At 40.4% G+C, this 13,447-nt stretch overlaps 1 protein-coding gene across 2 annotated transcripts in view; it reads left to right on the forward strand.

Annotated features, from left to right (window-relative positions):
- ercc6 (excision repair cross-complementation group 6) overlaps positions 1-13,447 on the forward strand; it is a 21,142-nt gene that overhangs the window by 6,311 nt on the left and 1,384 nt on the right. For both annotated transcript variants that reach the window (XM_014017933.1, XM_014018008.1), the window contains exons 8-21: positions 1,202-1,360; positions 2,209-2,344; positions 5,597-5,767; positions 5,845-6,021; positions 7,155-7,271; positions 7,667-7,762; positions 8,535-8,753; positions 9,158-9,268; positions 9,658-9,777; positions 11,371-11,465; positions 11,904-12,049; positions 12,171-12,728; positions 12,800-12,968; positions 13,069-13,147. In XM_014017933.1, the coding sequence (XP_013873387.1) occupies positions 1,202-1,360; positions 2,209-2,344; positions 5,597-5,767; positions 5,845-6,021; positions 7,155-7,271; positions 7,667-7,762; positions 8,535-8,753; positions 9,158-9,268; positions 9,658-9,777; positions 11,371-11,465; positions 11,904-12,049; positions 12,171-12,728; positions 12,800-12,968; positions 13,069-13,147 (2,353 nt within the window). The remainder of the gene's footprint in view (positions 1-1,201; positions 1,361-2,208; positions 2,345-5,596; positions 5,768-5,844; positions 6,022-7,154; positions 7,272-7,666; positions 7,763-8,534; positions 8,754-9,157; positions 9,269-9,657; positions 9,778-11,370; positions 11,466-11,903; positions 12,050-12,170; positions 12,729-12,799; positions 12,969-13,068; positions 13,148-13,447) is intronic.

Below are 13,447 nucleotides of genomic sequence, written 5' to 3' on the forward strand. Positions count from 1 at the left end.
CCGTTTTAAAATGCTTATTTCAGACCCGTATGTGAGACCACCTGCGCCGCGCAGCGCGCTGGGGGGGGGGGGTTACGGTGCGCAGCGCTGCGGCTTCTGAATACATGAAAATGCTTTAACACAGTTGTTTATACTTTTAGCAGCTCTTTTTATCCCACAGCTGACCTGCTAAAAATGACAGGTTTTCTTTTCTGGATCTCTGACAGACGGACTTCAATCTCTGAACTCGTAAAGTTTTTATTTTTTCAGTTTTCGCTGTCATGTTTCATGAATGGACACTTCCTGATATCTGAGGCAGGAAAAACAGCCTTATATGGTGTTTTTGGGGTGGTAATTATGCTAATCTCCTCTCGCATGCACGAGCAGCTGGATAGAACAGGTGTAATTTACGCAGCTCATTTACGCACGTTTCCTGACGATAGAAGAGTTTGTTGAATCTGACGTGACATGTTCGTACGAAGAAATTTAGGATAAGAATACGAACATGTTCTTGCATGAGGCCCAATGTGTCTTAAGGGGCTATGAAAGGTGTGTGCCAAAACCAATGCCGAACAACCTTGTGACTGCACGTCATCTGCCGATCGACCACACTGAACCCTAAACTGTTTGATTGACAACCAAGGGGAAGGGCCATTTATAGATTGATTGGAATTAAATGAAAGTTTGTTTGGCCAGTGACAAATTAAATTTTGCTTCTTCATGTTTTTCATAAGCTCTGAAGAGCTACTTTAAATGAGCTGAYGGGCTACTGGTTGGAGACCCCTGAAATAGAACATATAGAACTTTCAAAAGAGGTTGGAGGAATGAATGAAACAAGTTTTAAGGTTTGTTTGATGGTTCCAGTCATCTGCAGCAGAGAACTGAAAAGAAGAGCAACCAAAGGTGGTACGTGCTTTTGGTATGAGAAGATGATGATGATGATAATAATAATAATAATAATAATAATAAATTTAATTTGTAAAGCCCATTTCATTAGAAAAAATCTCAAAGTGCTACAAACATCAAAAAAAAAATACCTCCAACTTTAATACCAGTTTATTTCCTTGCTTTCAAATGTACGCTGTGAACAATAACTGACGGAAGCAGAGATGAGATAAAACCCAGATGTCTTGTTTTTTTAACATCTGTTCATTTGGATGTTCACGCTTGTTGTCTGGTTTCATTGGGTAAAATCTTATCAACGTGTTTATTTGACTTTCAGATACCAGCAGACTGGTGTGCGGTGGATGTGGGAACTCCACTGTCAGCAGGCAGGCGGTATCCTGGGAGATGAGATGGGATTGGGCAAAACCATTCAGGTCATCAGCTTTCTGGCCGGACTAAGCTACAGCAAACTGAGAACTAGAGGGTCCAACTACAGGTACACACACACACACACACACAGACACACAAACAGTGTCCAGAGACTGTGTGTCTGTATGGTATGAATATTTGATTAGTAGGATTTCTGCTTGAGAGTGTTCGTCTGAATTATTAAACATGTTTCAATTATCAGACTCTTCACTTTCTTACTGCAGACATCAGAGAAAACACTAACACTCTGAGTGTGTGTTTGTGTGCGTGTGTGTGAGAGACTGTGTTCACGTCTTCGTGAGCACCTAAAATGAACGTTAGACCGATGAAGTGGGGGGTGGAGCAGGTGTGGGACGACATATCAACCACAGAGAACATGAGGGAGTGGTGGTAATAATCTGCTTTTTACTGCACCGACGACACTTGTGCATTCAGTAGGCGGAGCTTCCCTGATGGTCAATACTCTGTCTGCTATAGAAGCCCACAAATTGATTGCTCGCAAACTCAATTATGGCCCAGTATCAATAGCTTCCAGCAGGCAGAGGTTCGTAGCAGCCCATTAGTGCATCATTGTGTGTGTCTTTATGTGTTTGACAAAGTTTTTGTAAATCTTCACAGATGAGTTGAGGTCTGTGTGCGTGCACTTTCACTGCTTTATGGGCTGGACGTAGAGATTAAGTGCATATGCAGGTGGAATTTTTTCGAGTACTTAACAGGTGAACTCAGTTTTATGTAGGCAGAAGGAAACAATATATTCTCCCTGCAAGTCAAGCATAGTTATTATTTTGTTATTGATTAAGTAATGACTGTAGTTGTCAAATAAAGTATGCTTAAATTATACAAAGTGAAATTGGCTTTTTTGTATCACTTATTCATTTAAGTGACAGGTTTGCTTTCTTCTGTGTGTGTTTGTAGGTACGCAGGTTTGGGTCCAACCATCATTGTGTGCCCAGCTACAGTCATGCACCAGTGGGTGAAAGAGTTTCACACCTGGTGGCCTCCTTTCAGGGTGGCAGTTCTTCATGAAACTGGCTCGTTCACCAGCAATAAGGTAAAGCATTTGTTCTGGTTTCAGATGATAGTTTAACTAGAAAAAGTTTTGTTTCCTCTGGGGGGCACTAGAGGTCTTTTATTCTATTGTAATTTTTCATTTGTGTTTTTCTGTCCAGTCTTTTTTTTTGCTCATATTTTATCATATAGAAAATATGATTTGTAATTGATCAAATTAGGGCTGGGCGATTTGATCGCGATTATTGAACGAGAAAAAATTCAGGTCGATCACGGTGATCAGCTGTCAGCCTCTTACTTGATCAAACATGGCGGAAATGTGCGCGACAACAGCTAATCAGAATCCACCTTCTCCTGCTCCACTTCCGTTTATAATTTGCTGAGGAAACGCAGACGGAATCACAGAATTAACCAAAGTAATCCAGAATAAAACTCTGAATCTCTCAGAGTTTGCTTATTTGGGTGAGTTTCTGAGGTATTTTGGCCGCTGTCGCTTCCTGTTCCTGCCTTTACCTGCTAACAGGCACGCAGGGTGAGCTCTGAGGGGAGAAAAGTGAGCTGTGATGCGCGTCTCGCGAAAATAAAAACATCCTCCAAAAATATGAAGCGGTCTTAGGGTAATGTTTAGGACAGAACAATGTCCCAGCAGTTCTTCATTTATCTGGAGAATAACTTTTCTGTAAGTTTTATCGGCANATAATAATAATAATAATAATAATAAATTTAATTTGTAAAGCCCATTTCATTAGAAAAAATCTCAAAGTGCTACAAACATCAAAAAAAAAATACCTCCAACTTTAATACCAGTTTATTTCCTTGCTTTCAAATGTACGCTGTGAACAATAACTGACGGAAGCAGAGATGAGATAAAACCCAGATGTCTTGTTTTTTTAACATCTGTTCATTTGGATGTTCACGCTTGTTGTCTGGTTTCATTGGGTAAAATCTTATCAACGTGTTTATTTGACTTTCAGATACCAGCAGACTGGTGTGCGGTGGATGTGGGAACTCCACTGTCAGCAGGCAGGCGGTATCCTGGGAGATGAGATGGGATTGGGCAAAACCATTCAGGTCATCAGCTTTCTGGCCGGACTAAGCTACAGCAAACTGAGAACTAGAGGGTCCAACTACAGGTACACACACACACACACACACAGACACACAAACAGTGTCCAGAGACTGTGTGTCTGTATGGTATGAATATTTGATTAGTAGGATTTCTGCTTGAGAGTGTTCGTCTGAATTATTAAACATGTTTCAATTATCAGACTCTTCACTTTCTTACTGCAGACATCAGAGAAAACACTAACACTCTGAGTGTGTGTTTGTGTGCGTGTGTGTGAGAGACTGTGTTCACGTCTTCGTGAGCACCTAAAATGAACGTTAGACCGATGAAGTGGGGGGTGGAGCAGGTGTGGGACGACATATCAACCACAGAGAACATGAGGGAGTGGTGGTAATAATCTGCTTTTTACTGCACCGACGACACTTGTGCATTCAGTAGGCGGAGCTTCCCTGATGGTCAATACTCTGTCTGCTATAGAAGCCCACAAATTGATTGCTCGCAAACTCAATTATGGCCCAGTATCAATAGCTTCCAGCAGGCAGAGGTTCGTAGCAGCCCATTAGTGCATCATTGTGTGTGTCTTTATGTGTTTGACAAAGTTTTTGTAAATCTTCACAGATGAGTTGAGGTCTGTGTGCGTGCACTTTCACTGCTTTATGGGCTGGACGTAGAGATTAAGTGCATATGCAGGTGGAATTTTTTCGAGTACTTAACAGGTGAACTCAGTTTTATGTAGGCAGAAGGAAACAATATATTCTCCCTGCAAGTCAAGCATAGTTATTATTTTGTTATTGATTAAGTAATGACTGTAGTTGTCAAATAAAGTATGCTTAAATTATACAAAGTGAAATTGGCTTTTTTGTATCACTTATTCATTTAAGTGACAGGTTTGCTTTCTTCTGTGTGTGTTTGTAGGTACGCAGGTTTGGGTCCAACCATCATTGTGTGCCCAGCTACAGTCATGCACCAGTGGGTGAAAGAGTTTCACACCTGGTGGCCTCCTTTCAGGGTGGCAGTTCTTCATGAAACTGGCTCGTTCACCAGCAATAAGGTAAAGCATTTGTTCTGGTTTCAGATGATAGTTTAACTAGAAAAAGTTTTGTTTCCTCTGGGGGGCACTAGAGGTCTTTTATTCTATTGTAATTTTTCATTTGTGTTTTTCTGTCCAGTCTTTTTTTTTGCTCATATTTTATCATATAGAAAATATGATTTGTAATTGATCAAATTAGGGCTGGGCGATTTGATCGCGATTATTGAACGAGAAAAAATTCAGGTCGATCACGGTGATCAGCTGTCAGCCTCTTACTTGATCAAACATGGCGGAAATGTGCGCGACAACAGCTAATCAGAATCCACCTTCTCCTGCTCCACTTCCGTTTATAATTTGCTGAGGAAACGCAGACGGAATCACAGAATTAACCAAAGTAATCCAGAATAAAACTCTGAATCTCTCAGAGTTTGCTTATTTGGGTGAGTTTCTGAGGTATTTTGGCCGCTGTCGCTTCCTGTTCCTGCCTTTACCTGCTAACAGGCACGCAGGGTGAGCTCTGAGGGGAGAAAAGTGAGCTGTGATGCGCGTCTCGCGAAAATAAAAACATCCTCCAAAAATATGAAGCGGTCTTAGGGTAATGTTTAGGACAGAACAATGTCCCAGCAGTTCTTCATTTATCTGGAGAATAACTTTTCTGTAAGTTTTATCGGCAYACGATGGGCTGGACGCCACGTGAAGACCACTTCCTGTCTGAKTCTCATCACAAACAGCAGCTGAGAGACGCTGCAAACTCCTGAACAAAAGTAATGAGCTTATATCCYATTCAGCTGGCAAGTGTGCACAAATTGTTGCTGTTTGTAGGGTTTATGTTTCTTTATGGCATATTTAATGTGAAATTCAATTCTAAAACTTTAATTTTACAAAAGGATAACTTTATCATGTGAGATTCTATGATTTACATGTAATTTTTTTACCTTTTTAAATACCTTGCAAAAATAATGTTCTACTGAACCACAGCTGTTTGTTATATAAGTGAAAGTAAAATAACAGCCATCCTTTTTTAAATTTCTGTAGCTATTTATTTGTTAAATTATTTTTCAGTCACCTTTAGGCTAACAAAAAAATCGTGATATTAATCGAGATAGGACGATATGAAAAAAATAACCGTGATCCTTTTTGCCATATCACCCAGCACTAGATAAAATATTTAATTAGAGTTTTTGTTTTCTCTGTTGCAGGAAAAACTGATTCCCGAAATAGCATCATGTCATGGAATCCTGATTACCTCCTATTCAGCTGTGAGAAATTTGCAAGAGGCCTTACTGCGCTACAACTGGCACTATATCATACTAGATGAGGGCCATAAGATCAGAAATCCAAACGCTGGGGTTACCACGGCCTGCAAACAGGTAACGTTTAAACACACGCAGGAAATTTCTTCCCATCTCTTGTTTGTTTTTTCACACTCTTGCTCTCCTCCCTGTAGTTTCGCACTCCTCACAGGTTCATCCTGTCAGGCTCACCTATGCAAAACAATTTGAAAGAGCTTTGGTCTCTGTTCGATTTTGTCTTTCCTGGCAAACTGGGGACGTTGCCTGTCTTCATGGAACAGTTTTCGGTGCCAATAACAATGGGAGGATACAGCAACGCCTCACCTGTACAGGTACGTGAAAATGTGCACGACCACAACTACAACTCAGATTGGTTTAAATGTTCTACAACCCACGTCTTTATTTTACACCAAAGTTCTGGTATTATAAAAAGTGGTGTTATTTTTAAATGATATTACAAAGAAAAATGGGCCGAGGCAGTGAAAACAAATGCATTTATGCACAATTCTAAAAAGTTAAAAGAGGACTAGTGGAAGAAGAAAACCATTAAGCGCAGTGCTGGATAATGTGCATCTATGCGAAGGAACTTCAGTTCATCTCTAATGTGTGAGAGTGGAAGAGGATAAAGGGAAGAGCCAGTGAGCTCAATCGTAGTCTTTTGTCATTAGCGTCCAATCGTTAATAACCCACTGACTATAGATTTAATTATTTAAGCTGGCTATTGATGCTTCTTCCGCTGTCGATAATAAAAACCTTTACTAATTATTAATGTTATTAAATGGTCAGAGAGGGCAAAGCTCTGCTGCTTTATCCTGTTCTTGAAACTCTCAAAGCAGCAGAGCGGGCCCTCGGATGATGCATAAAACGCATGAACGTACAAAYAGATGTATGTGAAAACATATGTGTTTTGGGGTGGGGCTTGATGAGCATGTGCACATTGGATCCATTACTAAAACAGGCGTTTTCACACACAGACACACACACACACCCATGTGAATCCACTCAGCAGCTTGTGCTGAGATCGTTGAATCCTCGCCTGCCCTCCTCCGATTCTTTTTCCACTCTTCCTTCCATTTAGCTCCAGATTTCAGCAGTTTATTGTCGCCTCCAGCACTGCCAACCGTGTCTTTGATCCCCCTGCAACCCCCCCCCAGTGAGTTAATGTTTAAAAGGCTAACTGGCTTTTAGCACCAACTCTAGATAAAGTGTAGCAGACCATTTTCAGTGGGGTTTCATAGGGGTGGGACAAAGTGTTTGTTAACACCCCCCCCCCCCCCCCCCCTGCTGTTTCCAATAGAGCTGATCAGTAGAACTGATAAAAGAAGAGAGCAAAAGCTCTCTGATCAATGTTTAATGTCCTGCAGGGCTGAGAGGGACAGCATGAGGAAGACGATGATGACTACTGAGACGTGCGTTGTTGATGACTTGGTTTATCCTCTGAGGTTTAACTGCTGTCGATTTGTAGGTCCAGACTGCCTTCAAGTGTGCGTGTGTGCTGAGGGACACAATAAATCCTTACCTGCTCAGAAGAATGAAGGCAGACGTCAAGGCCAACCTCTCCTTACCTGACAAAAATGAACAGGTACAGTCTGACATGTTTGACCCTGCTTCTTTTTTGTTTAAGCTTATTGACCCCCTTCCTCTCAGCTGTGCAGGTGTTTATCTGATTCGATGCCCCTCTTTGTGCCTCATCTACAGAGAGATTTGATGAGTGTGCTCCTGTCAGGTGAAGCCAGCTAATAAAGTCCTAGTGAAGTAAAAAGAGTTGGTATTCATTAAAGTGGCTGGTCTCTGGTCTGTCCTTCTGCCTGACGCAGGTTGACTGCTCTGTCCACTTCAACTCATTAAATCAGTCCCYGAGGGCAGTGTTGGCTTCAGAAATACAAATTGTTTCCCTTTAATTTATTTTCTTGCTTTCTGCACTTCATCAGGGGCCTTTAAAGTGGATGCTCACTAACGTACACACTGTGTGTGTAGGTTCTGTTTTGCAGATTAACTGAGGACCAGCGGCAGGTGTATCAAAATTTCTTAGATTCCAAGGAGGTCTACCAAATACTAAACGGAGACATGCAGGTAAGTCTTATTTTAAAGTGGCAAACTATAGAAAAACTTTTATTTTGTAGTTCGTTTGCTGATACTGTATTGATTCTTGGTTACAGCTTAATGGATTGTTGTTGTATGAAGAAATGTGAAATGCAAATGCAGTTCTTCTGCATAACAAAATTTAATCAGATTTTGTGCGTGTWATGTATTTTGTTTTTAAAAATTAGAATCATTTGGAGAACAAAATGGCAATATATTGCGGTTTCTGTGTYGTGATACGTATCATATCACCAATTTCTTGGCAATGCACAGCCTCTTTCTCAATGGTGAATATTTGGATAACTAATGTCATCACTAACTCAAAAATTCAAGAATTCCAAACTTGTCCATTTAAATGTTGTAAAAACCCCTAACAGCTCAGTATGCTTTAGCTCCGTCTCAAAAGGTTGTGCAGTTCTTCTCACATTAGCCAGACCCATGAGAGAGGAGCTCCCATTTATCACCACTGACCAAATGGACGTGGTTGAAGAGCCACGGGTGACCAGGTTGTGTATAGATGTATTCAGTGGTCACTCTCAGTCCATTAACCACCATTACTAATGCAGTGACCACTGGGCCCTCATCAAGAAACACAGTCTTTATTGTCCGTAAATAAATTATGTAATTCATTCCTGTAGACTAAAGTAAATGTGCTTATTTGTTTAAAGGTGCAACGCAGCAAAATACAATCGTTTTTACTAGTTGTGTGTTGAGTTTACAGMGAAGACGATTAATTAAAAAAATAAAATTCTATGCTTCTCAGGTGTTTTCAGGTTTGATCGCATTGCGGAAGATCTGCAACCACCCGGACCTGTTCTCAGGCGGGCCCCGGATACTGAGGGGGATCCCGGAGGACCAGCTGACTGAGGAGGAACATTTCGGCTTCTGGAAACGCTCGGGCAAGCTGATCGTGGTGGAGTCGCTTCTCCGTCTCTGGTTCAGGCAGGGACAGAGGGTTCTGCTTTTCACACAGTCTAGACAGGTGAGGAAGATGGCATCCAGTAAAATGAAGGTTTGTTTTAGAAATATTTGTTTTACTGCAGTTATTTTTGTGCAAAACTGATTATCATGTCAGATTATGGTTACGTCAGGTTGCGATGTCACGYCTTTGTATTTCCTGCTGGATCCTTGCAGCAGTGCTAGGCTGGGAAAGACACAGGAAGTGTGTATATGTGACAGAGGCCCCAGCTGTTGCAGTCAATACCAATGAGATTATACCTCAGAGGGAACCTGAGACCCTCCCTGTCGGCATCTCTGTCCATGTAATATTAATCTGCTCTAATCCTTTTAGAGCTAATCCAAACCTCAGCCCCTCTCACTGCCTCCCCCTTCCCGTCTCTTTTCTCACCGTCTCTCTGTTGTGTTCACCTCCTATCTCATTTCCAGATGCTGGATATCTTGGAAGTGTTTGTAAGGGAACAGAGCTTCACATACCTGAAAATGGACGGGACGACCACAATAGCTTCCCGGCAGCCGCTCATCGCTCGCTACAACGAGGTGAGGATTAGTGTTTCCCCTGAAAATCCTGTCCTCAGGGAGGAAAGGCTGCAGTGAAACCCTGCTCAGCCTGAGGCGGAGACACTAATTGATGACAATCTGTTGGTCTAAATAGATTCTGTGATTGGTCTATCACAGCATTAGGACCGTAGATGTTTGCTTTTTGGTTTAAATGTATTTTTCTTTTCTTTTAAATCCATTACATTCAATAAAGTCAAAGTCCATTAGGTCTTAATGTGTTACATTTAATGTTAGGTTCTTTACAGTGTAAACCAATGTTATTTTACTTGTTATCAGAGGTCAAAACCAAAATCATTATTAAAAGTTGTACCTTATGAAATGACAATAATTCTTCAGGATCATTTTATTCTGGTCTGTCTTTGTCACAGGACAAATCCATTTTTATTTTCTTGCTGACCACTAAAGTTGGTGGACTGGGAGTCAATCTGACTGGAGCCAACAGAGTCATCATTTATGACCCAGACTGGAACCCCAGTACTGACACACAGGTTAGACACTCAGATCAAATAATCCAAATAAAATATTGATTATTTTTTTCTGTTTTCTGTGAGTCCTGCTGTCATCTGAATCACCAGAAGTCGACTTGAATCTGTTAGTTTTGATCCAAATTTTCCTTTTATGTCTTTCACAACTTTTGAAAATAACAACATGTGAGCATCCGAATAAGGTGGACCATCTTGGTTTTGTATTTGAATGAATGATTTTTTTAATAATACATTTTACCTTTTGTAACTTGTTTACACACAGGTTTCATCGAAACAAGTTCACCTCCAGACAGTTATAAGGCTCTATCTGAATCCTGGGCTTTTTTTAGTCACTCAAGATAGTTGTTTTTATATCTGTGGTTTAAAGACATTGAAGGATTTTGGATTGGATTGTGGATTAAAGGGAACATATCATGCAAAATTCACTTTCTTAGCTGTTAAATATATTCTGTTGCATACGTAGTCTCTACGAGTGCAGAAAAGGCTGGTAAATTTAGAAAAAGAAGGAATTCAGACCAAAGTGTAGTTTATATACACTTTATAGAGACCCCAACTGAATGATTGAAATGTGAAAAGGAAGGATTTAAAAGCGCGAAATGTCTACTTTAAAGTTTGATTGTAGCAGCAACTTTTTAAACAACTGAGGACCACAAAGGAACACTTGAAACTGCCCAAAGCAACTCAACTTTTATAATCTCCTGAATAAAAAACCCTTAGTAGGAAGAAACAAATGTCTTTATTGCTTATTACAAATATTTTTTAAATTTCTGTTCAACTTTCTTATGTCAACTAAATAGAAAACCATTTTTTAATATTTAAATCTTAATATTTTGAATTAGTTATGATTACATTTGCTTTCAGTGACAGGAGTTGCTGGATGGACGCGTTTGAGATCAAAAGACTATTTACTTGTTTCACTTCAGGTCATTTATTTATGGTTGGATAAGKGCTTGCATTTCTGATTAGGGCTGCCACAAACAATTATTTTAATAATCGATTAATCACAGATTATTTATTCGATTAGTCGACTAATCGGATCATACATTAATTGAATATAAAACATACAGCTTATCACGTCAGAATGCAGCTGCTATTGTATAACCGTTGTTACATTTTAGCTATATGCTAACTAAAAATAACTGCTGTGGAAGGCAAGTTCTGCTCTGCAGATATTGCACAGGTTTCTCTTTCATTTTCTTAAAAAGATCCCACACTTTTGAGCTCTGTTGTCAGGTAGCCATGATACCAGAGCCTGTCTGTATAATGTCTTGTGACGTCCACGGCCTRCCCCAGTTACCACTACTGTGCATGTGTGTCAAGGACAGAAAGGCAGATGTGGCAGTGGAAGGTGTCAAAGCAGTTTGGAGAGAAAAACAAAGTAAAGAACAAAAAAAAAAAAAAAACGATTAATCGATTATTAAGTTAGTCATTGATTATTTTAATAATCGATTAGTCGTTGATTAATCGATAAATCGTGGCAGCCCTATTTCTGATCACTGTTTTTCTGCATTGTTTAGATTTTTTTCTGTACTAAGCATTTCCTCATTTTTACTTCCTCTCCACTTTATTCATTTAAAAGTATTTTTTTGCCCACAGGCTCGGGAACGGGCGTGGAGGATTGGCCAAACGCAGCAGGTAACCATCTATAGACTGCTGACTGCGGGGACCATTGAAGAAAAAATCTACCACAGGTAATACAGCTGTTTTAWATCTGTCACCTCTGATTTGAACACTGTCAGAAATCTTTCTGCCTTTCCTCATCCATTTTTTTTATTTTAGCTGTCTATTCACTGACCTTACACATTTGTAAATAAGTAATTTTTTACACCACTGCTGTGTTACTGCTTGCTCTCAGTAATCAAAAAGCTTCCCCGCTTTATTAAATGGCCAATTGAGGACTTCCAAACTATTGCTCTGTTTGGTTTGTGTCTGCGAAGAGCTTTTGAAAAAGCAACATGAACRAACAGCACAGAATCTGTTTTGATACCTGCAGTAGTGAACTTATTTAATTTTCCCATCCATCAGCCAAACTACTCTGTGGTGACAGGATCAAGATTGCCTGCTGAGTTTATTAAAAAAACTAATTATCTACTTGTATCTAATAATGTATTATTTCTGTTGTAATTCAGGCAAATCTTCAAGCAGTTTCTCACCAATCGTGTTCTGAAGGATCCAAAACAAAGGCGGTTCTTCAAGTCTAACGACATCTATGAGCTCTTCACTTTAGCTGATCCCACTGGAACTCAGGGAACAGAGACCAGTGCCATATTTGCAGGTTTGTTTGTCCATTTTGTCCTCATCTGAGACAAGTTTTACTCAACTATAATATGTAAATCTCTTCCAAATATATTGTTGGAAGTATTCATTTGACAAGTTGAGCTTTTATCTTTAAACAGGAACTGGCTCTGATGTCAGAGTGCCCAAGAAACCAGAAAGACCAAAATCGTCCCGTTACAGCAGCTGCGCATATAAAGAAACCTCAGGAAGCCAGAATGAAGCTGGYACAAACAGCAGAAACTCCTCCAGAGTCATTCCTCCAACAAATGATGGCCAAATTTCTCCATCCGGTGAAAWGATGCTGAGCAAACCAGTGGACAGCCAGAGCTTCAGTCAAAACGGACTGGATGTAAAGACAAACGTTTTTGTAAATGGACAAAATAATAACGGAGGCTTCAAAGAAGCCAAGCCACTGAACAAAACTGTGTCCCTGGCCATAAATCAGCAGCATTTAGACACCAAAAAACACCAGGAAAAGAGAAARCACTGTAAAACCCCTGCTGATGGGCACAAGCACAAAAGACAYAAACACTCCCGGGACGCTCGATTCGAAGGTCATCGCATCTCTCACTTGGTGAAAAAAAGGACTTTTAAGAAAGAAGAAAGTGAAGACAATTCATCAGAGGGTCAGAAAAAATCCGACGATTACGTCTTGGCACGGCTTTTCAAGAAATCTGGTAGGGACCCGCACCACATCTGCTGTATCTRACTCAGACTTTTTGTTGATTTTGTTTTCTGTGTCGTTCAGGCATCCACAGTGTGATGCAACATGACACCATCATGGAGTCCTCCAACCCTGACTACGTTCTTGTGGAAGCAGAAGCCAACAGAGTAGCTAAAGATGCCCTTAAAGCTCTTAAGATTTCTCGGCAGCAGTGTAGGCTTCCRTATAACCGACCCCCTCCTCCACCTGCGAAGTAAGGATTCTCGCCAGTGCTTGGTTTGCGAGAAGCTTCACCTTTTTCATTTAAAACAAGCATCTCATTAATTAATTAATTAATTATTTTATTCTCTCAGGAAACGTTTTGGACAAAAGAAGAATTCTCTTTTAGTTGCACCTTCTGCTCAGCCAACCTCCACTCCAACTAAATGCAAGGTAATAACGTGTTTCTTTTCTTTGCTAATGCTACGACAGGTTTTTACGGAGCCCGCGAGGGGACATGGGAGATTTTTTTTTCTTTTGCGTTCCCACGCATTAGTATTGTGTTACCTCGCAATACCTTTTGCGTTCCCTCGCAAAAGTCTTTTATCACTGTTGTGCCTGTCGGTTTATTAACACATTCACGTGTTCACCATTAGCCCGTTAGCCTACTGCTTTAATTCAACTTCAGAGTGTATATCACACAGCCACGCATGGAAGTATGTCATGGGCTGATATTTTAACACAGTGCAGCCA

This window comes from Austrofundulus limnaeus, unplaced genomic scaffold (genome assembly GCF_001266775.1).
Source record: "Austrofundulus limnaeus strain Quisiro unplaced genomic scaffold, Austrofundulus_limnaeus-1.0 Scaffold0, whole genome shotgun sequence".
Lineage (NCBI taxonomy): Eukaryota > Metazoa > Chordata > Actinopteri > Cyprinodontiformes > Rivulidae > Austrofundulus > Austrofundulus limnaeus.